Source organism: Salvelinus namaycush, chromosome 21, assembly GCF_016432855.1.
Source record: "Salvelinus namaycush isolate Seneca chromosome 21, SaNama_1.0, whole genome shotgun sequence".
Classification (NCBI taxonomy): Eukaryota; Metazoa; Chordata; class Actinopteri; order Salmoniformes; family Salmonidae; genus Salvelinus; species Salvelinus namaycush.
Genome location: NC_052327.1, coordinates 26649367 through 26677083, shown reverse-complemented (window position 1 = coordinate 26677083; position 27717 = coordinate 26649367). Strand labels below are relative to the sequence as shown.

General features: G+C 44.6%; 1 protein-coding gene across 1 annotated transcript in view; it reads left to right on the top strand.

Moving 5' to 3' along the window:
- The window catches only part of LOC120066253 (N-terminal EF-hand calcium-binding protein 2-like), a 154321-nt gene that overhangs the window by 56217 nt on the left and 70387 nt on the right, over positions 1-27717 (top strand). Inside the window, exons 3-5 of the mRNA XM_039017501.1 lie at positions 9259-9367; positions 13982-14007; positions 14327-14424. Coding sequence (XP_038873429.1) covers positions 9259-9367; positions 13982-14007; positions 14327-14424 — 233 coding nt within the window. The remainder of the gene's footprint in view (positions 1-9258; positions 9368-13981; positions 14008-14326; positions 14425-27717) is intronic.

Below are 27717 nucleotides of genomic sequence, written 5' to 3'. Positions count from 1 at the left end.
CGAGGTACTGCAGGCCCCTCACCCGGCGTCTCGAGTCCAGAATGGCCCGTATCGTGTACGCCGGGGACCCCTCGATGTCCAGAGGGGGAGGAGGGACCTCCGGCACCTCACCGTGCTGCAGGGGACCAGCTACCACCGGCCTGAGGAGAGACACATGAAACAAGGGGTTAATACGATAATAGGAAGGGAGTTGTAATCGATAACACACCTCGTTTATTCTCCTCAGGACTTTGAAGGGCCCTACACACTGCGGACCCAGCTTCCGGCAGGGCAAGCGGAGGGGCAGGTTTCGGGTCGAGAGCCAGACCCTGTCCCCCGGTACAAACACGGGGGCCTCACTGCGGTGGCGGTCAGCGCTCCTCTTCTGCCGTCCACTGGCTTGTTGGAGAGATTCCTGGACGGCCCTCCATGTCTCCTTGGAACGCTGCACCCATTCCTCCACCGCAGGAGCCTCGGTCTGGCTCGGATGCCATGGTGCCAGGACCGGCTGGTACCCCAATACACACTGAAAGGGGGACACGTTAGTAGAGGAGTGGCGTAGTGAGTTCTGGGCCATTTCGGCCCAGGGAATGTATCTCGCCCACTCCCCTGGCCGGTCCTGGCAATACGACCGCAGAAACCTACCCACCTCCTGGTTCACTCTCTCCACCTGCCCATTACTCTCAGGGTGATACCCCGAGGTCAGGCTGACCGAGACCCCCAAACGCTCCATGAACGCCCTCCATACTCGGGACGTGAATTGGGGGCCCCGATCAGAAACGATGTCCTCCGGCACCCCGTAGTGCCGGAAGACGTGGGTGAATAATGCCTCCGCAGTCTGTAGGGCTGTAGGAATACCGGGCAACGGGAGGAGACGACAGGACTTAGAGAACCGATCCACAATCACCAGTACCGTAGTGTTCCCCTGAGACGGGGGAAGATCGGTCAGAAAATCTACGGACAGGTGCGACCAAGGCCGTTGTGGAACGGGGAGGGGTTGTAACTTCCCTCTAGGAAGGTGCCTAGGAGCCTTACTCTGGGCGCATACCGAACAGGAGGAAACATAAACCCTAACGTCTCTCGCCAAGGTAGGCCACCAATACCTCCCCCGAAGGCTCCCCACCGTCCTCTTCACCCCAGGGTGACCCGAGGAGGGTAGAACGTGAGCCCACCGAATCAATTTGTCCCGAACACCAAGCGGCACGTACTTCCGCCCCACCGGACACTGAGGAGGAGCGGGTTCCGCCCGTAACGCCCGCTCGATGTCCGAGTCCACTTCCCACACCACTGGTGCTATCAGCCTTGAGGCGGGAAGGATGGGAGTGGGTTCGGTGGGCCGATCGTCCGAGTCGTAAAAACGGGACAGTGCATCCGCCTTTACGTTCTGAGAGCCCGGTCTATACGTTAACGTAAACTAAAATCGGGTAAAGAACATGGCCCACCTTGCTTGACGTGGGTTCAGTCTCCTAGCTGCCCGAATATACTCCAGATTCTGGTGGTCGGTCCAGATGAGAAAAGGGTGCTTAGCCCCCTCAAGCCAGTGTCTCCACACCTTCAGGGCACTGACCACTGCTAACAACTCCCGGTCCCCCACATCATAGTTACGCTCCGCTGAACTGAGTTTCTTCGAGAAGAAAGCACAGGGGTGGAGTTTTGGTGGCGTACCAGAGCGCTGTGATAGCACGGCACCTACCCCAGCCTCGGACGCGTCCACCTCCACTATGAATGCTAGAGAGGGATCCGGATGCGCCAACACGGGCGCATCCGTGAACAGCGCCTTCAACCTGTTGGAAGCTCCGTCCGCTTTTGCTGACCACTGCAACCGCACCGGACCCCCCTTCAGCAGTGAGGTAATGGGAGCTGCTACCTGGCCAAAACCCCGGATAAACCTCCGGTAGTAGTTGGCAAAACCCAAAAACCGCTGCACCTCTTTTACCGTGGTCGGAGTCGGCCAATTACGCACGGCCTTAATGCGGTCACTCCCTACCACCACGCCCGAGGTGGAAATGCGATAACCCAGAAAAGAGACGGCTCGTTTGGAGAACACACACTTCTCAGCCTTGACATATAGGTCATGCTCCAGCAATCTACCAAGCACCTTGCGCACCAGAGACACATGCGCGGCGTGAGTGGCTGAGTAGATCAGAATGTCATCGATATAAACAACCACTCCCTGCCCGTGCAGGTCCCTGAGAATATCGTCTACAAAGGATTGGAAAACGGCTGGAGCATTCTTTAACCCATACGGCATGACACAGTGCTCATAATGGCCCGATGTGGTACTAAATGCGGTTTTCCACTCGTCTCCTTTCCGAAATACGCACCAGACTATACGCGCTCCTGAGATCCAATTTTGTGAAGAACTGCGCTCCGTGAAATGATTCCATTGCCGTAGCAATGAGAGGTAGTGGGTAACTAAACCCTACGGTGATGGCATTTAGACCTCTATAATCAATACACGGACGCAAACCTCCCTCCTTTTTCTTCACAAAAAAGAAACTTGAGGAGGCGGGTGAGATGGAGGACCGAATGTACCCCTGTCCCAGAGACTCAGTGACATATGTCTCCATAGCCACCGTCTCCTCTTGGGACAATGGGAACACGTGACTCTTGGGAAGCGCAGCGTCTACCTGGAGATCTATCGCACAATCCCTTCCCGGTCGATGAGGTGGTAATTTAGTCGCTTTCTTTTTACTGAAAGCGATTGCCAAATCGGCATACTCGGGGGGAATGCACACCGTGGAACCCTGGTCTGGACTTTCCACCGACGTGGCACCGATGGAAACTCCCAAACACCTTCCAGAACACTCCTTTGACCACCCCTGGAGAACCCCCTGTCTCCACGAAATTTTAGGATTGTGCCGGGCCAGCCAGGGAATCCCTAGCACCACTGGAAACGCAGGCGAATCAATAATATAAAAGCTGATACGCTCCTTATGATTCCCCTGCGTCACCATGTCCAGGGGGACCGTGGTCTCCCTGACCACCCCTGACCCTAATGGCCGGCTATCTAGGGAGTGCACGGGAAAGGGAGAATCTATCGGCACAAGCGGAACCCTTAACCTAAGCGCGAGTCCGCGATCCATAAAGTTCCCAGCTGCGCCTGAATCGACTAGCGCCCTATGCTGGGAAGAGGGAAAAAATGTCAGGAAAAAAATCAAGACAAACATGTGACTAACAGGGGGTTCTGGGTGAGTTTGGTGCTGACTCACCTGGGGTGATCGAGAAGCGTTCCGCCTGCCATCTCGACTCCCAGACGGACCCCCCCAGCACCGATCGGCCGTGTGTCCTCTCCGACCACAGCTGGTGCAGGGAGAGCCTCCTCCTCCGGTATCCCTCGGCCCAGCCCCTCCCAACTCCATCGGAATAGGAGCGGAGGGGCTGGGTGGTGGAACGTACAGGACCCTCTCAGAACGCCCGCGGGCAGCCAGCAGATTGTCCAGACGGATGGACATGTCAATCAGCTCATCCAGGGAAAGAGCGGTGTCCCGACATGCTAGCTCCCTGCGGACGTCCTCCCGGAGACTACACCGGTAGTGGTCAATAAGGGCCCTGTCGTTCCACCCAGATCCTGCAGCCAGGGTCCGGAACTCCAGCGCGTAATCCTGGGCGCTCCTCTTCTCCTGCCTAAGGTGGAACAGTCGTTCTCCCGCCGCTCGGCCCTCTGGAGGATGGTCAAATACGGCCCGAAAACGGCGGGTGAACTCTGGGTAATGCTCCTTCGCCGAGTCTGGGCCATTCCAGACTGCGTTGGCCCACTCCAGAGCACGACCCGTGAGGCAGGAGACGAGGACACTCACCCTCTCCGCTCCCGAGGGACTGGGTCTTACGGCGGCAAGGTACAGTTCCAGTTGGAGTAGGAACCCCTGGCACCCCGCCGCCGATCCATCATAATCCCTCGGGAGTGTCAGACGGAGAGCGCTGGAGCCGAGGGATGGAGAGTCCTGGGCTGGAGGAGCCGAAGGTGGAGAGAGGAAACCACTCCTCTCCCATCGGTCCATTCGCTCCACCATCGAATCCATCGCTGATCCAATACGGTGGAGAACAGTGGTATGATGGAGCACCCGTTCCTCCATCGATGGGAGAGGGTTGGCCGCTGCTCCTGCTGACTCCATTCGGGTGCGGGATTCTGTAAGGCCTGGGTGTCGGAGTGTGGAGTCAAAACGCAGGAAACAGCAGGTGCCAATACAAAATGTTCTTTAATGAACACGGACCAACCAGGCCACCCTACTAACACACTGGGTGTACTACTTAACCAACCCCAGACACGGGGGAAAGGAACACAGTCCAGAAAACACGTAGCACAAAACCAACACCACTACTTACAAACAAACAATCCCGCACAAAGAAACGTGCGGGCCGGCTGACTAATAAGCCCAACTAATTAACCCTAATACAAAACAGGTGAACCCAATAAACACATAGGGAGGGGGAGAAAAGGATCAGTGGCAGCTAATAGGCCGGTGACGACGACCGCCGAACGCCACCCGAACGGGAAGGAGAGCCTGCCTCGGTCGAAGTCGTGACACTGGAAATGAATGAGTATATCTCTATACCCTTTACCTGGATCATTTGAAATGAGGAGGATGGGGAATAGAGGAATGTTTATTTAACTTGGCAAGTCAGTTAAGAACAAATTCTTATTTACAATGACAGCCTACGGCCAAACCCAGACAACGCTGGGCCAATTGTGCACCGGCCTATGGAACTCCCAATCACAGCCGTTTGTGATACAGCCTGGAATCGAACCAGGGTGTCTGCAGTGATGCCTCTAGCACTGAGATGCAGTGCCTTAGACCGCTGCGCCACCCGGGAGCCCGAGTGGTGCGGAGAGAGGAGAGAGATGTGCACAGAGTGAGATTGAGACATCCCAAGTAGGGTCAGCTCACTTGTTCTGGTTGCCAAGACAACCAGGCAGCCCTGCGCCCCAAAAAGCAATGACTAAGGATAGGCATGAAATACATAGTGTATGTCTCTTCTTCTTCTTAGAAGCGCACAGGATGTGAGAGCCCTGCTGGAAGTTAAAAGTGCTAATTGCATCCCTTTTGTCCGTAGCAGCAAGGTCTGCATAGCGTCGTCCCCATTCCCGTCTGCCCACTCAGACATATTAGCAGAACTGTTCCCATCTGTCTGATGTACCCCTATATGTCCTCACTTCAGATCCCTCCCCACATGCACACACTTATCCATTTTTATCACAAAATAACACCACTGGCTTTGAGGTCTTTTCATTACTTTGAATGTCCCCTCTTATCTGGGCTCTTAATGTAATCTGAAAATTGTGGCCATCTGAGCAGAGCTTTTCATGCAAGCTTGGCGTTTACAGTCTGTTATTATAAGATCCTGATTCTAAGATATGAGTGATAGTACACCCATTAACCTGGAACACAGAGAATGTTCTCTTCCCTGTTGGTGAATGGAGGTAGTGCTGGAACCTGTGATCTGCTCACATCAGAACCTATCCAGCCCTTATCCCACAGTACCCACTGAGCTTCAGCAAACTGTAATTTAGAGTAGAGGATGGCTGGGTTGGGCTGGCATGCTTTTTCATGCAATGGCATTCCTTAGTGGCGAGTAATGTGGTAAAGTAGGTCAGTGTTTAATTAACTAGTGGTACAGTTGTGCTGTTCTGAGGCTCTACCCCTCGCAGAAAATGGAGTAAGACAAGGGGACACAAAGGAGGGGTACCCTCTTAGAAAAAAGGGATCCAAAGGGTTCTTCAGCTGTTCCCATAGGAAAACCCTTTTTGGTTTCAGGTAAACCCTTTCGGGTTCCATGTAGAGCCCTCTGTGGAAAGGGTTTTACATGGAACCCAAAAGTGTTCTACCTGGAACCAAAAAAGTTCTTCAAAGGGTTCTCCTATGGGGACTGCCAAATAACCCTTTTAGTTTGGAGATGAGCCTGTGTTCAGTAGAGAGATGGCTCTGCTCTCTATCCTTCCTCCTCTATTCCAGCAGTTCACTCAGCTTTTATGTGCCTATGCGTGTCTCTCAAAAGCAAACAAGAGACAAATGACAGTGACAATGGAGAGAAGAGAGAAAGGAGGGGTGATAGAAAGAGCAATGACAAAGGTAGAGAGAAGAGAATGAACAGGGGAGGGATATCAATAGGATAAAGAGGAGGACTGAAATAGAGAGAGAGGGATGGAGGGGGGATGTGCTTCTGCAGCCAGTTGTCATTAAAATTCAAAGAACCGGATTCAAAAGATGTTCTCTTTAAAACCTCTTAAGGATCGGCCCCTTTTTTTCAATTTTCGCCTAAAATGACATACCAAAATCTAACTGCCTGTAGCTCAGGCCCTGAAGCAAGGATATGCATATTCTTGGTACCATTTGAAAGGAAACACTTTTGAAGTTTGTGGAAATGTGAAATGGATGTAGTAGAATATAACACATTAGATCTGGTAAAATATATGGCAAAGAAAACCTTTTTACAAACCTTTTTTTGTATATTTTTTTGTACCATCATCTTTGACATGCAAGAGAAAGGCCATAATGTATTATTCCAGCCCAGGTGCAATTTAGATTTTTGCCAGTAGACAGCAGCAGTTTATGTGCAAAGTTATTGACTGATCTAATGAACCATTGTATTTCTGTTCAAAATGTTGTATCAAGACTGCCCAAATATGCCTAATTTGTTTATTAATAACTTTTCATGTTCAAAACTGTCAACTCTCCTCAAACAGTAGCATGGTATTCTTTCACCGTAATATCTACTGTAAATTGGACAGTCCACTAATCCTAAAGAAGTCTCAATAGTTCTGGTCGGTGGAAATAACTATAACAACTCGTTATTTTTAGGCTTGCGCTGCAGTCATTTTCATACACTGGAGTTTAGAGCCCACACTTTGTCCAATAGCCAAAAGTCCAGTTGAACAGCTTCAAGGGCAAACATAATGGTATGAATATTTAATTTCCTTCCCATTCACATGGTGAGCCAGGGCACAGTACGGCTCCACAGGCTCCTGTAGTCCATTAAAGCTGACTGGAGTCCACCTGGCTGGGACTGGGCTTGGAGTCTGGGGCTAAGGGTGGGGCTGGGGACTAAGTTTGGTACTGGGGCTTAGGTCTGTTTCTAGTTCTGTTCCTGGGTCAAGGGCCTCAGTGGATCAAGGGTGGCCCTGTTTCAGTTGGAGTCTGCAGCAGACTCTCTCCCACCTCCAGCTGCCTGTAGCAGCCATGTACAGTTGAAGTCGGAAGTTTACATACACCTTAGCCAAATACATACAAACTCAGTTTTTCACAATTCCTGACATTTAATCCTCGTAAAAATTCCCTGTCTTATGTCAGTTAGGATCACCACTTTATTTTAAGAATGTGAAATGTCAGAATAATAGCAGAGAGAATGATTTATTTCAGCTTTTATTTCTTTCATCACATTCCCAGTGGGTCAGAAGTTTACATACACTCAATTAGTATTTGGTAGCATTGCCTTTAAATTGTTTAACTTTGGGTCAAACATTTCAGGTAGCCTTCCACAAGCTTCCCACAATAAGTTGGGTGAATTATGGCCCATTCCTCCTGACAGAGCTGGTGTAACTGAGTCACGTTTGCAGGCCTCCTTGCTCACACACACTTTTTCAGTTCTGTCCACACATTTTCTGTAGGAATGAGGTCAGAGCTTTGTGATGGCCACTCCAATACCTTGATTTTGTTGTCCTTAAGCAATTTTCCACAACTTTGGAAGTATGCTTGGAGTCATTGTCCATTTGGAAGACCCATTTGCGACCAAGCTTTAACTTCCTGACGGATGTTTTGAGATGTTGCTTCAATATAGCCACATAATTTCCCCTCCTTATGATGCCATCTATTTTGTGAAGTGCACCAGGCCCTCCTGCAAAGCACCCCCACAACACGATGCTGCCACCCCCGTGCTTCACGGTTGAGATGGTGTTCTTCGGATTGCAAGCCTCCCCCTCTCCAAACATAACAATGGTCATTATGGCCAAACAGTTCTATTTTTGTTTCATCAGACCAGAGGACATCTCTCCAAAAAGTACGATCTTTGTCCCCATGTGCAGTTGCAAACCGTAGTCTGGCTTTTTTATGGTGGTTTTGGAGCAGTGGCTTCTTCCTTGTTGAGCGGCCTTTCAGGCTATGTCGATATGGGACTCGTTTTACTGTGGATATAGATACTTTTGTACCTGTGTCCTCCAGCATCTTCACAAGGTCCTTTGCTGTTGTTCTGGGATTGATTTGCACTTTTCGCAATAAAGTACGTTAATCTCTAGGTGACAGAACGCATCTCCTTCCTGAGCGGTATGACGGCTGCGTGGTCCCATGGTGTTTATACTTGCGTACTATTGTTTGTACAGATGAACATGGTACCTTCAGGCGTTTGGAAATTGCTCCCAAGGATGAACCAGATTTGTGGAGGTCTCCAATTGTTTTTCTGAGGTCTTGGCTGATTTCTTTTGATTTTCCCATGATATCAAGCAAAGAGGCACTGAGTTTGAAGGTAGGCCTTGAAATACATCCACAGGTACACCTCCAATTGACTCAAATGATGTCAATTAGCCTATCAGAAGCTTCTAAAGCCATGACATAATTTTCTGAAATTTTCCAGGCTGTTTAAAAGCACAGTCAACTTAGTGTATGTAAACTTTTGACCCACTGGAATTGTGATACAGTGAATTATAAGTGAAATAATCTGTCTGTAAACAATTGTTGGAAAAATTACTTGTGTCATGCACAAAGTAGATGTCCTAACCGACTTGCCAAAACTATAGTTTGTTAACAAGACATTTGTGGAGTGGTTGAAAAATTAGTTTTAATGACTCCAACCTAAGTGTATGTAAACTTCCGACTTCAACTGTACTTCACTCTAGAGTCAATCTGAGATAAAGCCTATATCAAAAGCTCTGCAAGTGGTTTTTACTTCATTGATCTTACAGCTCGCAAATGCCCAAATCATTGTATAAATTATTTACCATAATCAATAATGGTTCAGCATTGAGCCCGAAGACTGCAGGGAGATTTTGATAGATCGTGATGCGGATGATGAAGATGATGATGATGATTATCGTTATGACGATCATTATGCTGATTTTGACATTGTTAGTGATGATAATGGCGATAATGATACAACGCTAAAGAGGATGTTTATTGATCACTGTGTGTATATGATAGTCACAATGAGCCCAGCGTGTAATGACAGTGACCATGGTGTGTGTAGTTGCATGGCTAATGGCAGCATGGCTAATGGCAGCATGGCTAAGGGCAGCTGTTAACCTGATTGATGTCTCTCCTTTCCTCTCATCTGCTCCTCTCCTGCCTGCAGATGATGGGAAGCTATCTCTGGACGAGTTCCAGGCGTTCTTCTCCGACGGGACGCTGAACGAGGAAGAACTGGAGAAGCTGTTTCACACAATTGACTCTGATAACACCAGGTGAGACAGAGCATCACATCACACTGCAACAGCAGAGCAGAGCTACAGACCGGAACACAATGGGTCTGTACCTCAGTGTGAAGATACCATTGAAGCTATATGAAACTATTGCATTTTTTTACCGAAGTTGTCCTCTAGTTTCGGTCTACTTTTATCCATTGCTGGGCTATCCTTGAACCTTTATTCCCCTCTATTCATGCTAGTAGCCTGTTCACTAACATATAGGGCTGCAAAAGACGTGTGTGCGTGTGTCTGCATATGTTAGCAAATGGGAGTATCCTATAGGAATGTGTGTTTGTGCTGTTCAGTGCTACACAGGCAAGTTGATGTTTATTGTCATGAGTCTTGTCTTGGAGGCAGAACTGAGCGATTTCCCCTTAGATGAGCCAGCTGCATAGACAAAATTGCCAATTTGGTCAAAATTCATGAAAACTAAAATTTGCTTTTTGGTCTTAACTTAAGTTTAGGGTTAGGCATTAGTGTTAGCAGTGTGGTTAAGGTTAGGTTTAAGGTTAGGGTTAGGTTTAAAATCATCAGATTTGATGACTTTGTGACTGTGCCATGTAGTGACCACTCTGCAGAGCTGCCTCCAGAACAAGATTAATGACTGAAACGTTAACCTGCACTATACAGTAGGCCAACTCTGCCTGTGTGTATTTTGATCTAGTGAACTAGATCTGTAATATGTAAATCATCATCTGGACTGTTCAAATAAAGTGTGTTACATTGAGGAGGAAATTTCACAAGTCTGAGCTACAATAAATAAAACTGCCGTGTGTATGTGCGTGTGTATGTGCGTGTGTGTTTGTACGTATGTGACTGTGCATGTGACCGTGCGTGAGTGTGTGTGCATGTGTGTGTGTGTTTGTGTGTGTTTGCAAAAGTATACAATTTATCTATACTCGTAAATATCACATCCACTTTTTGAAGGTCTTTTGATGTGGAACTGTGGAACCTTCAGCTGACAGGCCTTTGTTGATGACACCTTTAGATTAAAAAAAGAGAAAAGGAGAATGATAAAGACAAAAATGAAGCATCTGGAAAAGAGATAGAGAATGATGAAAGAATTGCAGAGACTAAGGACAGTCGTCCAGTTCCTGTGTTACCTGTGGTCTCTCCTCTTATCTCCTGCCACTCTTTCTTTCTTTTACCCTTGGCTATCCATGACATCAACCTTGTTATTTTCCGACACTAAATGCTTTCTCTCATTAGAATATCAATTGAAATAACTTTATGGTTCCCCTAAATTTCTCTTTAATCAGGACTTTATCAAACACATCTTTAGATATTATCAGAAAATGTCCTTCACCATGACATTTTTTATTTTATTTAACCAGGCAAGACAGTTTAGAACACATATGTCAGAGTCAAGGCCCGCGGGCCACATCCGGCCCGCGAGAAGGTTTTTTACGGCCCCTGGGATGATCTTGATTTATTATTAGAACCGGCCCGCAGACCGCAGCAAGCCGGCAGCCCGCAGATCTTTTACACGCACCAATACTACATTTCCCACAATGCAACGGTGACGCACCGAGCAGTAGGCTGCTTCATTTCAATATTTATTGGCACAGCAGTCGTCAGCATCACAGTAAAATTAACTTTCAGATACCCATCAAAAATGGCAAAACGGAAGGTGGACACTGAGAACCGGGGGTTTCAAACAAGGTGGGAGTCGGAGTATATGTTCACGGAGGTAGCTGGAAAACCTGTGTGTCTTCTGTGTGGAGAAAGTGTGGCGGTACTGAAAGAGTATAATCTGAGACGACATTATGAAACGAAACACGCGGACAAAAACAAGAATATGGACATGGAACAAAGGCTACAAAAGGCAGAGGAATCTCGACAGGCTCTGTTCAAAAAAGCCAAATCACAAGGCCAGGCTGCTGTCAAGGCCAGTTTTATTTTGGCAGAAGAGATCGCTAAATCAGCCCGGCCATTTACGGAGGGGGATTTCATCAAAAACTGCATGATTAAAGTTTGTGACGAAGTTTGCCCAGAAAAAAGGCAACTCTTTTTAAATGTGAGTCTGAGCAGAAACACCATTGCCGAGAGAGTAGACCAGTTGTCCATCAATCTAAAAGAGCAGCTTGTGAAAAAGGGAAAAGATTTCATTGCATATTCCTTGGCTGTGGATGAGAGCACCGACATTTCTGACATTGCCCAGTTGTCAATTTTCATCCGCGGAGTGGACTCCAGCCTAAGCGTGACAGAGGAGTTTTTGGCTTTACGTCCTATGCATGGCACAACTACGGGGCATGATTTGTATGAAGAGGTGTCAAGATGTGTAAATGAGATGGAGCTGCCTTGGGAAAAACTCGTGGGTTTGACAACCGACGGAGCACCTGCGATGTGTGGACACAGGAGCGGACTGGTGGCGAAGATACGGGAAAAGATGCAAGAGGAAAACGCGACAGGTGAGCTGACAGCTTATCATTGTATCATACACCAGGAAGCGTTGTGCGGTAAAGCCTTGAAAATGGAGCATGTAATGAGCATCATCACGCGCACAGTTAACTTTATCAGAGCCAAAGGTTTGAATCACCGCCAGTTCAAGGCATTTCTGACGGAGTTAGAAACGGAGCATGGTGATTTGCCTTATCACACAGAGGTGCGATGGCTAAGCCAGGGAAAGGTGCTTCAAAGATGTTTCGAGCTTCGTGAGGAGATTTGTCTGTTCTTGGACAGCAAAGGGAAAGACACAACACAACTCCGAGACGAAATGTTTCTGTGTGAAATGGCTTTTCTGTGTGACATTACGAGTCATCTGAATGCAATGAACTTGCAGCTGCAGGGTCGGGATCATGTCATCTCTGATATGTACAGTACAGTGAAGGCATTTAAAACCAAACTGACTCTGTGGGAGACGCAGATGCGGAAAGAAAATTTGAGCCACTTTCCCAGCTGCCAGACCATGAAAGAGAAGCTCTCTACCAGTGCGTTCCCGAGCGCACAGTTGGCTGATAAAATAGGTATGCTTGCCGCTGACTTTCGACGCCGATTTGCTGACTTTGAAGCACAAAAAAGCAGGTTGGAACTGCTCGGTAACCCATTTGCTGTTGACGTGGAAAGCTCACCACCAAACCTCCAAATGGAGTTGATTGACCTCCAATGCAATGATGCACTGAGGGCAAAATATGCGGCAGTGGGTGCTGCGGAGTTCGCCCGTTTCCTCCCCGACACAATGCCCCAGCTGCGCATCCAGGCTGCTCAAACGTTGTCTATGTTTGGCAGCACATACCTGTGTGAACAACTGTTTTCTTTGATGAACCTGAACAAAACATCACACAGAAGTCGACTTACTGCTGAACACCTCCACTCAATTCTGAGGATTTCCTCAGCTCAGAGCCTTACCCCGAACATTGATGAACTTGTGGAAAAGATGGGACACCACCAAGTATCACCCTCAACCTCAAACAAGTGAACATTACTGTGCAATCACATATTTAGAGTTTTTACTCAGTTCAAGTTTAAAAGTTAAAGTTTAATATTTGTTTTCACTGCATGTTACTTCTCCTTAAACAAAGTGTTGTTTTTGATTAATAGATTTTTGCACTTTATTTTATTGTATTTCAATCCAATTATATTTTAAAAATATTTCAGTTGAGTGGATGATAGAAAATTGCTATTATTGTTTTTTTCTTTGAAGTAAATTTAGCCCACTTTTGCTAAAATAGAAAATATAGGCTACTGATGGTGCCTTGAATACCGGTTTCTTTCATTTAATGTTCATGTTATGGGGATTTTTATATAAAGGAAATTTGTCTTTTGTGTCTGTTGAAAATTAAAGATTACTGACAGAGCCATAAGAAAATATTGCTTTATTTATCTGATCATATTGGAATATATTTGTTAGGTTTTCAGTAGGTTCAATTAGGTTCACTAGACTATATGCGTCATTTAAAAATTTTTCAATGAACATTCGAACAGTCCGGCCCTCGGCTTGTAGCTAAATTTTTTATTTGGCCCTCCGTCCATTTGACTTTGACACCCCTGGTTTAGAACAAATTCTTATTTACAATGACGGCCTAGGAACAGTGGGTTAACTGCCTTGTTCAGGGGCAGAACGGCAGATTTTTGACCTTGTCAGCTTGGGGATTCGATCTAGCAACTTTTCGGTTACTGGCCCAACTCTAACCACTAGGCTACCTGTCACCCCCATTACTCAACAGTATAACAAGTTGATTGGCCTGTTTAGAATGTTAAATTACAATGTAAGCTTTTGCTTTTTAATGCCAATCTATTTTATCAGCTGACCGGACCACAGCAAGCAAAGATGAACTGTTCACCTTGTTCCTGCTCCTCATCAATCTGGTTCCGCCAGATTGTAATTTGTAATCAGTGATATGAAGCAGTTTCATGCCAAAGAATAAGATTCAAAATGAATAACAATTTAGTGACCTGAAGCTGAACTCATGGGCACAGATATGCTTCTGATTCAAGTTCGGGTCTTGTAACCTGTTGGTCCCCCCTGATGGAGAAGTATAGATATAGAGGGTTATACTGTAGATCCATGTTGTGTCGCATGCCAGCCTTTCCTCTGTTTCTTACCCCATTCTCCCACTGCCTCTTCCCGCTCTCTCTCTCCCTATGCTGCTCTAACCTGTGGTGTGTTAGTAATGTTGACACTAAGGAACTCTGTGGTAAGTTTTAACAGATTACTCTGTGTGTGTGTGTATCTGTGAGCTTTACATGGTGTTTGTTTGTGTCTTTGGATGTATTGGATATGTGAACGTATGACCAGATTGTTAATCTGTGAAGTCAATATGCCATGAATAGTTTTTCATCCCAACCATCCCAGTAGAATATCTGCATTGATTAATCACGTAGCTAGTCCGTTATCCCATAAGTCACATGAAGTGCCTGTGTGTGTGTGTGTTTGTGCGTGCCTGTGTGTGTGTGTTTGTGCGTGCCTGTGTGTGTTTGCCCCTCTTACCACTGTCCTCTTCCCTGTCCTTCCAGACTACTTTGCCAAACACATGGGTGACTATGAGGGTGTACTGGCCTCCCTGGAGACTCTCAACCTGTCCATCCTCAGAGCCATGGACTTCACCAAGAAGGTGAGTCTCAACCCGGTACATTACACTACTAGGTGCTATTAGATGTGTGTGCGCCAGTTTGTCCTGTCTGTACTACTGTATGTATTAATCATTTGCATGTGTTTTCAGGGCTGTGCTAGTCATGGAATTTTTTATGATGGTTATTGCTCAGCCAAATGACCGCGGTCACAGTAATAACCGTTGGAATAGCAACAGCAAAAAAAATATATATATATTTAAAATGTAAGACACACATGTTCTCCTCCCCTCCGCTCCTGACTGGATCTGTTGCCATAGAAATAGATTTCTATGGCAGCCCAGGTAACCGAAGACTTGTTTGCAACAAAGTTGCATCATGTTGTTAAGAATCCATGTTATTGTAGAAACCAGTGGCGTTCGGGTGTCGTTTAAGATGTGGCAGGATCAATATATTTTTTGGGGAACATGGCCATATTTTATATTAGAGCCTATTGGATGACTGTCATTCATATTCCATTCACCCAACTGAATGTAACGTCGATAGGTTTAGGCTACTACATGATACTCTTATTTTACCTATACCCATCATGAGGTTGCTACAACCTAGCCTATGAATGAAAGTGTACAACATTTGTGCACAGAGAATTTTGAGTAATAAAGATGACAGACAGTGGTGACACATTCATATAATTCCTTCTCACATCTATCTACACTCTTTCTTCCTCTCACGTTTTCCCTTCGCTTGTAGACTTCAGTGCACAACACATCAGCTGTCTGTGGCCAGGTGAAAAAAACATATCATGACTGCTAACCACTAAACACAGCCTACATCATTGTCTCGTCAGAGTCAACATAGCTACTAGAACTAACGTATTAGTAAACCCGCAACAATCAGGCAGTACAGTGTACATTCAGCAGCAAGCAGTTTAGCAGGTCCTGGTGGCAATAAATGAATCAAACCAAAAGTTTACCTTGACTTGGAAGAGTTCCAGTGTTGGATAGTCATAGTCAGGTAACTCCCCTTCCCCTTCCTCTCTGTTTGAGCCGGGGGTATGAGTAGGATACACTACCTAGCTGCATTAGACGTTAGCTAAGTAAGTGAAAGTTTAAAAAAAGGGCCTCCCGAGTGTCACAGTGGTCTAAGGCACTGCATCGCAGTGCCACTAAAGAACCTGGTTCAAGTCCAGGCTCTGTTGCAGCTGGCCGTGACCTGGAGACCCACTGGGCAGGGCACAATTGACCTAGCGTCGTCTGTGTTAGGGGAGGGTTTGGCTGGCAGCGATGTTCCTGTCCCATTGTGCATTAGCGACTCCTGTGGCAGGCTGGGTGCAATGCATGCTGACACGGTCGACAGGTGTATGGTGTTTCCTCCGACACATTGGTGCGGATGGCTTCCCGGGTTAAGTGGGTGTTGTGTCAAGAAGTACAGCTCTTAACCTTCGCCTATCTCTCCCGAGTCCGTACGGGAGTTGCAGCAATGGGACAGGTCTGTAACTACCAATTGGACAAAAATGTTTTTTTATCACTCTCTTGCTTCTCCTTCATTTTGGAATAAATGTATTGGTTCAAAACTGTTCAACTATTGTCTTTCTCTCTCTTTGAGTCAACTACTCACCACATTTAATGCTCTGCAGTGCTAGCTAGCTGTAGCTTACACTTTCAGTACTAGATTCATTCTCTAATTCTTTGATTGTGTGGACAACAGGTCAGTTCATGCTGCAAGAGCTCTGATAGGTTGGAGGACGTCCTCCGGAAGATGTCATAATTACTGTGTTAATCTATGGAAGGGGTGAGAACCATGGGCCTCCTAGGTTTTGTATTGAAGAGGACAGAAGCTAGCTGTCCTCCTACTACACCATGGTGTTACCCTACAAAGTGCTGCTGGGGCTACTGTAGAGGTTCATTGCGAAACAGTTTGTTTTAATAAATTATTTGGTGGCGTAAATATATTTAGTATATCTTTTTATCTAAAAAGGATAACTTTTTTAATGTTTCACTATTTCAATTTTTTACTCAATTCACCTCCCTTTCTTCCTCTGAGGAGTCTCCACTGGTAGAAACAGACTCAACCGCACGAATGCCAGGCCACCCCGTCTTCAGTCAGTCGTTCGTTCTACACACCAAAAAATATAAATATTTTATTTTCATGAAGGTCTTCATCCATAAACGTCGGTTACACGGTTATGCAGTAATTGTACCAGCCCTAGTGTTCAATGTGGTTTACATTACAAGGTGGGGACTCAATGCATCCACCACCAGAAACCATTGCATTGGAGCTGAGCCTAGCTTTGCTGAGGATGTTCTTTCTTATAGACAATTCCTAGCAATATGGGGCTGAAAGCTCCTCTATCCACCAGTACTCTAATGTAACGCCCATGTGCTGCAGATAGGACTGGGTATTACAGTAGATGTGTGTGATGCGCTAATGTGTTAATGTGGCAGCCACTCAGATAGTGTCTATGTAGCCTGTTGTTTCAGAGCTTCACTTCCATATTATGTTTGTGCCTGGCTTCTCATTAGCATTGAGTCTAGGTTCATCTTGATGATGGTAGGGCATCCAGCAACACACAGCCATCAGCTAGTTACCTCTCCCCATTCTAATCAAATATATTTATAAAGCCCTTTTTACATGAGCAGATGTCACAAAGTGCTTATACAGAAACCCAGCCTTAAAACCCAAACAGAAAGCAATGCAGATGTAGTTGCACGGTCACTAGGAAAAACTCCTTAGAAAGGCAGGAACCTAGGAAGAAACTTTTAAGGGGTGGCCAGTCCTCTTCTTCTGGCTGTGCCGGGTTAAGATTATAAGAGTACATGGCCATTAAGGCCAGATCGTTCTTCAAGGTGTTCAAATGATCATTGATGACCAGCAGGGTCAAATAATAATCACAGTGGTTGTATAGGGTGCAATAGGTCAGAACTTCAGGAGTAAATGTCAGTTGGCATTTCATACTCAAGCATTCAGAGGTCGAGACAACAGGTGCGGTAGAGCGAGAGATGGTCGAAAACAGCAGGTCCGGGACAAGGTAGCACATCCAGTGAACAGGTCAGGGTTCCATAGCCACAGGTAAAACAGCAGAAACTGGATCAGCAGAAACTGCACAACTAACTGGACTGGGAACTGCCAGGAGTCATCAGGCCAGGTAGTCCTGAGGCATAGTCCTAGGGCGAGAGAGCTTAGGTTCACACAGGACACCAGATAAGACAGGAACATTTCACCAGATAGGACAGACTGACCCAAGCCCCCCATCACATAGACTATTGCAGCATAGATACTGGAGGCTGAGACAGAGGGGGGGGGGGGGGGGGCGACACTGTGGCCCTGTTCGACGATATGATGATGTAACCCCACCCACTTTGCTAAAGCACAGCCCACACACCATTAGAGGGATATCAACAGACCACCAACTTGCTACCCTGAGACAAGGCTGAGTATAGACCATAAAGATCTCCTCTACCACATGAGCCCGAACGGGCACAAAACTGGACAGCAAGATCACCTCAGTGACTCAACCTACTCAAGTCGAGCATAGCAAAAAAAGCCTGACACAACGTGACACACCCCTCCTAGGGACGGCATCGAAGAGCACTAGTAAGTCAGTGACTCAGCCCCCGTAATAGGGTCAGAGCCAGAGAATCCCAGTGAAGAGAGGGGAGCCGGCCAGGCAGAGACAGCAAGGGCGGTTCGTCAGTCCCATTCCTTGCCGTTCACCTTCGCACCCCTGGGCCAGACTACACTCAACCAACTGAAGAGATCTCCATAGCCTCCAGTAAAGACTTAAAGGTTGATACCGGGTATGCGTCTCTCACATGGATAGGCAGACTATTCCATAACAATGGAGTTCTATAGGAGAAAGCCCTGCCTCCAGCTGTTTGCTAAGAAAGTTTAGGGACAATAAGGAGGCCTGCGTCTTGTGACTATAGCGTATGTATCGGTATGTACAGCAGGCCCAAATCGGAGCGATAGGTAGGAGCAAGTCCATGTAATACTTTATAGGTTAGCAGTACAACCTTGAAATCAGCCTTAGCCTTAACAGGAAGCCACTGTAGGCTAGCACTGGAGTAATATGATCCTATTTTTTTTAGTTCTAGTCAATATTCTAGAAGCCGTATTTAGCACTAACTGAAGTTTATTAAGTGCTTTATCCGAGTAGCCGTAGAGTAGAGCATTGCAGTAGTCTAATCTAGAAGTTAAAAATATCATGGATTAACTTTTCTGCATCATTTCTGGACAAAAGGTTTTTTGCAATGTTACGTAGATGGAAAAAAGCTGCCCTTGAAATATTCTTGATATGTTCGGAAAAAGAGAGATCAGGGTCCAGAGTAACGCTGAGGACCTTCACGGTTTTATTTGAGAGGACCATCAATATTCATTGTCAGATCAGACAGCAGATCTATTTTGAGTTTAAAAGTAAAAAATGTGCCGCCATCCACTTCCTTATGTCTGAAACAAAGTCTTCCTGGGTACGCAATTTTTGGGCTTCACCATTTTTCATTGAAATGTACAGCTGTGTGTCGTTGACATTGTGTTTCCAAATGAAATCATCAAGAGGTTGTCACGCCCTGGCCTTAGTATTCTTTGTTTTCTTTATTATTTTAGTTAGGTCAGGGTGTGACATGGGGAATGTTTGTGTTTTAGTCTTGTCTTGGGTGGTTATATGGTAAAGGGGGTGTTGGGTTTAGTGTATGGGGTTGTGTTTAGTAAATGTGTCTAGGTATGTCTATGGTTGCCTGAGTGGTTCTCAATCAGAGACAGCTGTCTTTCATTTGTCTCTGATTGGGAGCCATATTTAAGGCAGCCATAGGCATTATGCGTTTGTGGGTAATTGTCTATGTAGAACGTTTGTAGCTTTTGTATTGCACTTACGTTTGTAGCTTCACGTTTGTTGTTTTGTTTCGTTTTGTTATAAGTGTTCGTTTCGTGTTTCACTCGTCTCAAATAAAAGAGATGTATTTTTCACACGCTGCGCCTTGGTCCACTCATTATCCTCAAGACGATCGTGACAGAGGTAGATTATATAGTGGAAACAATCGTGATCTAAAACAGAACCTTACGGAAACATACAATTGATTTGTCAGAGGACAAACCATCCACAGAGACGAACTGATATGTTTCCGACAGATAAGATCTAAACCAGGCAAGAACTTGTCCGAAAGAATGTGGTGATTGATTGTGTCAAAAGCGGCACTAAGGTCTAGGACAGCCAAACTCAACTGTTATGTAAAAGGCAATACATCATTTTTCAGACATCTTTAAAAAAAGAATCAACCAGATGCAGCGGCCGCTTTAATGCAGCAAACTCTCTTTCTCGCTCTCTCTCTAAGCAACGACCGCCTCTACTAGTGCCCCATCTAATCCAATCGTGTGGTTATATGCTAATACAAGAAGCCGCGTCTTACCCAATCACATTAATCCAAATATCCTCAGCGGAACCTTGGGACAAGCAGGCAGAAAGAAACAGAAAGATTTGACCGTGGTTCAACTGTAAATATCACAGATAGAAGAAGCTTAGTTACCAGTATCTTTGTTAATATGGCTTGTTAAAACAAATAAAAAATACTCTGAAAACCGTATATTCAAAGACGAGTGGACAGAACAGTATTTGTTAATTCTCCCCGCAACTAGCAGATAACAAATGTGCCTAATATGCAATGAGTCTGTAGCTCTCGTGAAAGCAGGTAATGTTAAGCGCCATTATGACACCAGGCATAGTAAATTCGACCAGACGTATCCCCTGAACACAGAGGTGAGAACAAACAAGATTAACCAACTCAAATCCCAATATGAGAAGTCCACCAAAGTCCTTGTCAATTCTCTGACAGCCTAACAACGTGCAATGGAGTGTTCACTGAGGATAGCTTGGGTTATGGGAAAAAAATACAAAATAATTCAGATGCTGAGATGGTAAAAGAATGCATGTGTGAAGTTGCTGACACCTTGCTTGAGGGTTAAAAAAAGATGAGCTCAGGGAAAATATCAAACAGATCCCATTGTCAGATTCCACAGCAATGAGGAGAACTGAAATATTAGCTGAAGATTTAACTTCACAACTTGATGTATAAGGGCACAAGGCGAGACCCAGATGCAGACATGGGAGGCAGATGGTTTGAGTCTTGATATTTATTAAACAATCCTAAAGGGGTAGGCAAGAGAATGGTCGTGGACAGGCAAAAGATCAAAACCAGTTCAGAGTCCAGGAGGTACAGAGTGGCAGGCAGGCTCGAGGTCAGGGCAGGCAGAATGGTCAGGCAGGCGGGTACGGAGTCCAGAAAATAGGCAAGGGTCAAAAAACGGGAGGGATAGCAAAAGAGAATAGAAGCAGGAGTACGGGAAAACCGCTGGTTGACTTAAAAAGCATACAAGACGAACTGGCACAGAGAGACAGGAAACACAGGGATATATACAGCTATATATAAGCGACACCTGGATGGGGTGGAGACAATCACGTCAAGTGAAACAGATCAGGGTGTGACATGATGAGGCTATTCAGAATGCAACATGTATTTCATTAGCTGTGGATGAATCAACAGATAACACTGATAATGCCCAGCTTCTGGTGTTTGTCAGATTTTATAACGAAACAAGGAATTCTGTGAGGAGCTGTTGGGCTTAACAAATCTAGAAGCACACACGCGAGGAGAGGATATGCATGAGGCAATCAAAGGGATGCTGACAAAAGGGGGATAGATCTGAAGTCACCACAGATGGAGCTCCAGCCATGATAGGAAGAGGGAGGAGACTGGTTGCACGTTTGAAAGAGGACCACCCTGACCTGACATCATATCACTGCATCATCCATCAATTTGTCAGGTGTGCCAGTCTGTGAAAATAGTATTCTGAGGTCATGACAACAATGATGAAACTTCTCAACTTTTTGAGATCAACATCATCCCTACAACATCGCCTGCTACATTGCATTCTGACAGATGCCAATGCCAGTTTTGATTACTTACTACGGCACAACAATGTCAGATGACTCTGGCAGGGTTCTGGAACATTTTTGGGCCATTCAGGAGGAAATCAAAGCTTTCTTATGAGAGCAAAATAGTGACAAGGCAACTCAGTTTTCTGAGTTTTCAGAAGATGAGAAGTTTCATTTTTGACAGGCACCTTAATCAACTGAATGTTAATCTGCAGGGACAGGACAACACAGTGTGAGACATGATAACAGCAGTCCGGGCTTTTCAGAAGAAATTGGCGCTTTTTAAGAATGATCTCCAGGGAGAATTGTCCTCTTCCCCAATCTTTTGGTGCAAATGCAGGGAGACAAAGATGTTCCCAACCATGTTGATTTCATCCAGAAGCTGATGGATAACTTCAAGGCTTGCTTTGATGACTTCACTGTTGGAAGATAACTGCTGCTGCTCATCCAGAATCCCATTCTTGGTCACAAATGTGGCAAAGTTGTCAGAAGAAGCAAAACAGATCTTCAGATAGGTAGATGTTGCATCACAACAAATGGATCTGATTGAGCTGCAAGAAAATGTGGCTTTGAATGAGCAGGCTGGAGATTGTGATCCTGATACTTTCTGGGAAAGATGGTGCCTGCAGCTGATGTCCCTGTTCACAAGAAACTGGCACTATACATCCTGACTATGGTTGGCTCCACATACAGCTGTGAATCAGCCTTCTCCACAATGAACTTCATTAAAAACAAATACTGTACCAGGCTCACCAATGAACACCTGCACCATTGTCTCAGAGTTGCTCTCACACTATTTGTGCCAAAGTTCAAAGCATTGGCAGGAGACAGAAAGTGTAATTTCTCTCATTAATGCAAGGTAAGGCCCAGAGTGACTTATACATGAATATTGCATGGCCCACAGCGACATTCTGTCCATTCAGATTATTATTTTTGTTTAACTCTCCTTTGTTCTCCAGAAAACATGCACTGTATTTTATTTAAATATATATATTAATTCAAGGCCAATGTACAATGGTTCACATTGCCCATTTTGCATAGACAATTATGCAACCACTTTTGTTCTTCAGCAATGTTGATGGAGTGTTGTACGTTTACATTCGAAAGAACTTGTAATTCATTCGTAGTCTCATTTAATGTATTTAATGTACATTTTATATAACAACATGTTTCCTAAGTCATAGACGACTATGTTTGTTACTACGCTGTACCACTGCGGCAATAAAGGATGATATCCATCCGGACCTTTGCCACCTAGGAAATGTGTGTCTCTGGACCTTCTCAAATAGTAGTTGAGTACCCCTGGTCTAGGAACAAGAGGACAGATGCAGAGCCTTGGTCTAATGCCATTAAAAGGTAATTTACCACCTTCACGAGTGCATTCTCAGTACTATGATGTGGTCTAAAATCAGATTGGAGTGTTTTGTATTCATTATTTATCTTCAGGAAGGCAGTGCAACAGCTCTTTTTTTTAAATCGAGAGGAATGGGAGATTCAATATAGGCCGATAGTTTTTTTTACATTTTCCGGATCAAGGTTTGGCTTTTTCAGGAGAGGCTTTATTGCTGCCACTTTTAGTGAGTTTGGTACACATCTGGAGGAAAGGAAGCAGTTTATTATGTTCAACATAGGAGTTGAACTATTTCAGTAGTTTAGTTGGAATAGGGTTCAGTAGGCAGCTGGAAGATTTAGAGGCCATGACTATTTTCGTGAATGTGTCAAGAGATACAGGATTGCAAAACTTGAGTGTCTCCATTGATTTTATGTCCTGGCAGTTCTGTGCATCTCTTTTCGTCGAAGAAGTTCATGAATTCATCACTGCTGAAGTGAAGGCCATCCTTTCTTGGGGAATGCTGCTTTTTAGTTAGCTTTGCGACAGTATCAAAAACACATTTTTGATTGTTTTTATTCTCCTCAATTTGGTTGAAAAAGTAGACTGATCGTGCAGCAGTGAGGGCTCTTCGAAATTCGGTACTGTCTTTCCAAGCTAGTCAGAAAACTTCCAGTTTGGTGGAGCGCCATTTCCATTCCAATATTCTGGAAGCTTGCTAAGGTATTTTTTGTATACCAGGGAGCTAATTTCTTGTGACAAATGTGTTTTGTCTTTAGAGGTGCCACTGCATCTAGGGTATTACGCATGGTTACATTTGGATCCTCAGTTAGGTGGTTAACCTTTCAATGATACCCATCCCGGATCCGGGAGCATCCTCATCAAAAAAGCTGACTAGCATAGCCTAGCCTAACGGGACAGGGATATCATATAATATAATTTTCATGAAATCACAAGTCCAATACAGCAAATGAAAGATAAACATCTTGTGAATCCAGCCATCATTTCCGATTTTTAAAATGTTTTACAGCGAAAACACTATGTATTTCTATTAGCTAACCACAATAGCCAAAGACTCAACCACATATTTTCACCATGTTTCTACCGCATAGGTAGCTATCACAAAACCGACCAAATAGAGATATAATTAGTCACTAACCAAGAACAACTTCATCAGATGACAGTCTTATAACATGTTATACAATACATTTATGTTTTGTTCGAAAATGTGCATATTTGAGGTATAAATCATAGTTTTACATTGCAGCTACCATCAAAAATATCACCAAAGCAGCCAGAATAATTACAGAGAGCAACGTGAAATACCTAAGTACTCATCATAAAACATTTATGAAAAATACATGGTGTACAGCAAATGAAAGATAAACATCTTGTGAATCCAGCCAATATTTCTGATTTTTTTAAGTGTTTTACAGCGAAAACACAATATAGAATTATATTAGCTTACCACAATAGCCAAACACACAACCGCATTCATTCACCGCATAGATAGCATTCGCAAAAACCAGCAAAAGATATAAAATTAATCACTAACCTTGAACAACTTCATCAGATGACAGTCTTATAACATCAGGTTATACAATACACTTATGTTTTGTTCGAAAATGTGCATATTTAGAGCTGCAAACCGTGGTTATACATTGTGAAAATGTAGCAACATTTCCCCAGAATGTCAGGAGCTATTTTGGACACTCACCTAATCTGACCAAAGAACTCATCATAAACTTTACTAAAAAATACTTGTTGTATGGCAAATGAAAGATACACTGGTTCTTAATGCAACCGCCATGTTAGATTTAAAAAAATAACTTTACCATAACAAACAGCTTGCGTTATTGCGAGACAGCGCCCACCAAAACGGCGGAGAATAGAAATAACATTTTCCACTGAAATACGAAATAACATCATAAATTGTTCTTACTTTTGCTGAGCTTCCATCAGAATCTTGTACAAGGAGTCCTATTTCCAGAATAAATCGTTGTTTGGTTTTAGAATGTCCTTTTCTCCTGTCGAATTCGCGCCACAATGCTAGCCAAGCTTGATGACGTTCCCAGTTTCTCTCAACGCAAAGAACGGAAAACTCCAAAAGTCCCAATAAACGTTGAATAATCTGATAAAACTCGGTTAAAAAAACATACTTTACGATGTTATTATCACATGTATGAAATAAAATCAGAGCCGGAGATATTAGCCGTGTATACCGAACGCTTATCAGAAGACAATATGGAGGTGCTTCGCGCGCCTAGGTAGAGAAAGGAAATTCCTGACCTGCCACTCCAAAAGCTCTTGTTCGACCTCAGATCAAGCTAGACACCCCATTCCACCTTCCACTGCCTGTTGACATCTAGTGGAAGGCGTATGAAGGGCATGCATATCGATAAATATAAGCCAGTTGAATAGGCAGGCCCTGGAACAGAGCCTCGTTTTCAGATTATTCACTTCCTATTAGGAAGTTTGCTGCAAAATGAGTTCTGTTTTACTCACAGATATAATTCAAACAGTTTTAGAAACCTGAGAGTGTTTTCTATCCAATAGTAATAATAATATTCATATTGTATGATCTAGAATAGAGTACGAGGCAGTTTAATTTGGGCACGATTTTTTCCAAAGTGAAAATAGCGCCCCCCTATTAACAAGAAGTTAACTGATTTTTGTACTCCAACAGAAGGGCATCTAGGAATAAAAAATAAAAAAGTCTTTCACCTTTATTTAACCAGGTAGGCTAGTTGAGAACAAGTTCTCATTTACAACTGCGACCTGGCCAAGATAAAGCAAAGCAGTTCGACACATACAACAACACAGAGTTACACATGGAATAAACAAACATACAGTCAATAATACAGTAGAAAAAGTCTATATACAGTGTGTGCAAATGAGGTAAGATAAGGGAGGTATGGCAATAAATAGGCCATGGTGGCGAAGTTATTACAATATACCAATTAATCACTGGAGTGATAGATGTGAATCTTTGGATTGTCCAAGAATTCATAGTGCAGTTTTTGATAATCCTTGGTTGGGGTCTGAGCATATTATTTGTTGTGATTGCAAACATAATAAGATGGTGGTCCGATAGTCCAAAATTATGAGGATTTTTTGTTGTTGAGCCACAATATTTATTCCACGGGACAAAACTAGATCCAGGGCCTACAGTACCAGTCAAAAGTTTGTACACACCTACTCATTCAAGGGTTTTTCTTTACTATTTTCTACATTGTAGAATAATAGTGAAGACATCAAAACTATGATATAACACATATGGAATCATATAGTAACCAAAAAAAGTGTTAAACAAATCAAAATACATGTTATATTTGAGATTCTTCAAAGTAGCCACCCCGTGCCTTGATGACAGCTTTGCACACTCTTGGTATTCTCTCAACCAGCTTCATTAGGTAGTCACCTGGAATCCATTTCAATTAATGTGCCTTGTTAAAAGTTAATTTGTGGAATTGTTTTCCTTTTTTTGAGCCAATCAGTTATGTTGTGACAAGGTAGGGGTGGCATACAGCAAAAATAAAGAAAACCCCTGAAATGAGTAGGTGTGTCCAAACTTTTGACTAGTACTGTAGGTCTGGAGACACATTGGGCAAAACCCCCTGAGTCGATGATGATTCCGAAAACCTTTTGGAGTTGGTCTGTGGACTTTTCCATGTGAAAATTGAAATATTGAATATTCCATGAAAAAAAATGGAATATTATCTGCCATGACTATCTGCCTTGGTCCGATAGGAATTCAGGGAACTCAGTGAGGAACACTGTTATACGGCCCAGGAGGCCTGTAAACAGTAGCTATAAAAAGTGACCAAGTAAACTGCATAGATTTCATGACTAGAAGTTCAAAAGACAAAGACTGTTTTTTAAATTTGCTGTCATAAATATTAGCAAAACCTCTGTCTTTGCGGGATGCGCAGGGGATATGGTCTCTATTGTAACCAGGAGGAGAGGCCTCATTTAACATAGTAAATTCATCTGGCTTGAGCCATGTTTCAGTCAGGCCAATCACATCAAGGTTATGATCAGTGATTAGTTAATTGACTATGACTGCCTTGGAAGTGAGGGATCTAACATTAAGTAGTCCTATTTTGAGATTTGAGATATAATCACAATCTCTTTCAATAATGACAGGAATGGAGGAGGTCTTTATTCCAGTGAGATTGCTAAGGTGAACGCCGCCATGTTTAGTTTTGCCTGACCTACATCGAGGCACAGACACAGTCTAAATGGGGAAAGCTGAGCTGACTACACTGACTGTGCTAGTGGCAGACTCCACTAAGCTGGCAGGCTGCTTAACAGCCTGCTACCTGACCTGCACCCTATCTCATTGTGGAGCTAGAGGAGTTAGAGCCCTGTCTATGTTGATGATAAGATAACAGCACCCCTCCAGCTTGGATGGAGTCCTTCACTCCTCAGTAGGCAACGCTTGGTCCTCTTTGTTGGGGAGTCCCAGAAAGAGGGCCAGTTATCTACAAATTCAATCTTTTGGGAGGGACAGAAAACAGTTTTCAACCAGCGATTGAGTTGTTCGAGTCTGCTGTAGAGCTCATCACTCCCCCTAACTGGGAGGGGGTCAGAGACAATTCCTCGATGCCAACACATCTTTCTAGCTAGGTTACACACTGAAGTTATGTTGTGCTTGGTGACCTCTGACTGTTTCATCCTAACATCGCTGGTGCCGACGTGGATAACAATATCCCTATACCTTCTACATTCGCCACTTGTAGTCTCAGCCTACACCATCTAAAGATGAACCTTTACGTCGGTAGCCCTGCCCCCTGGTAAACAATGTATGATTGTTGGATGATTCTTTTAAGTCTAATACTGTGGGTAATGGAGTCGCCAATGACTAGGGTTTTCAATTTGTCAGAGCTAATGGTGGGAGGCTCCGGCGGCTCAGATCCCATAACGGGTGGAGGAGAGACCTGAGAAGGCTCAGGTTCTGACTCCGACTCGTTGCTTAGTGGGGGAAACCAGTTGAAAGTTTCTATCGGCTGAATGAGCGACACCGGTTAAGCTGTCCGGCTGCAGGGGCTGTACAGGGGGATTAACACTACTCCTTTTATT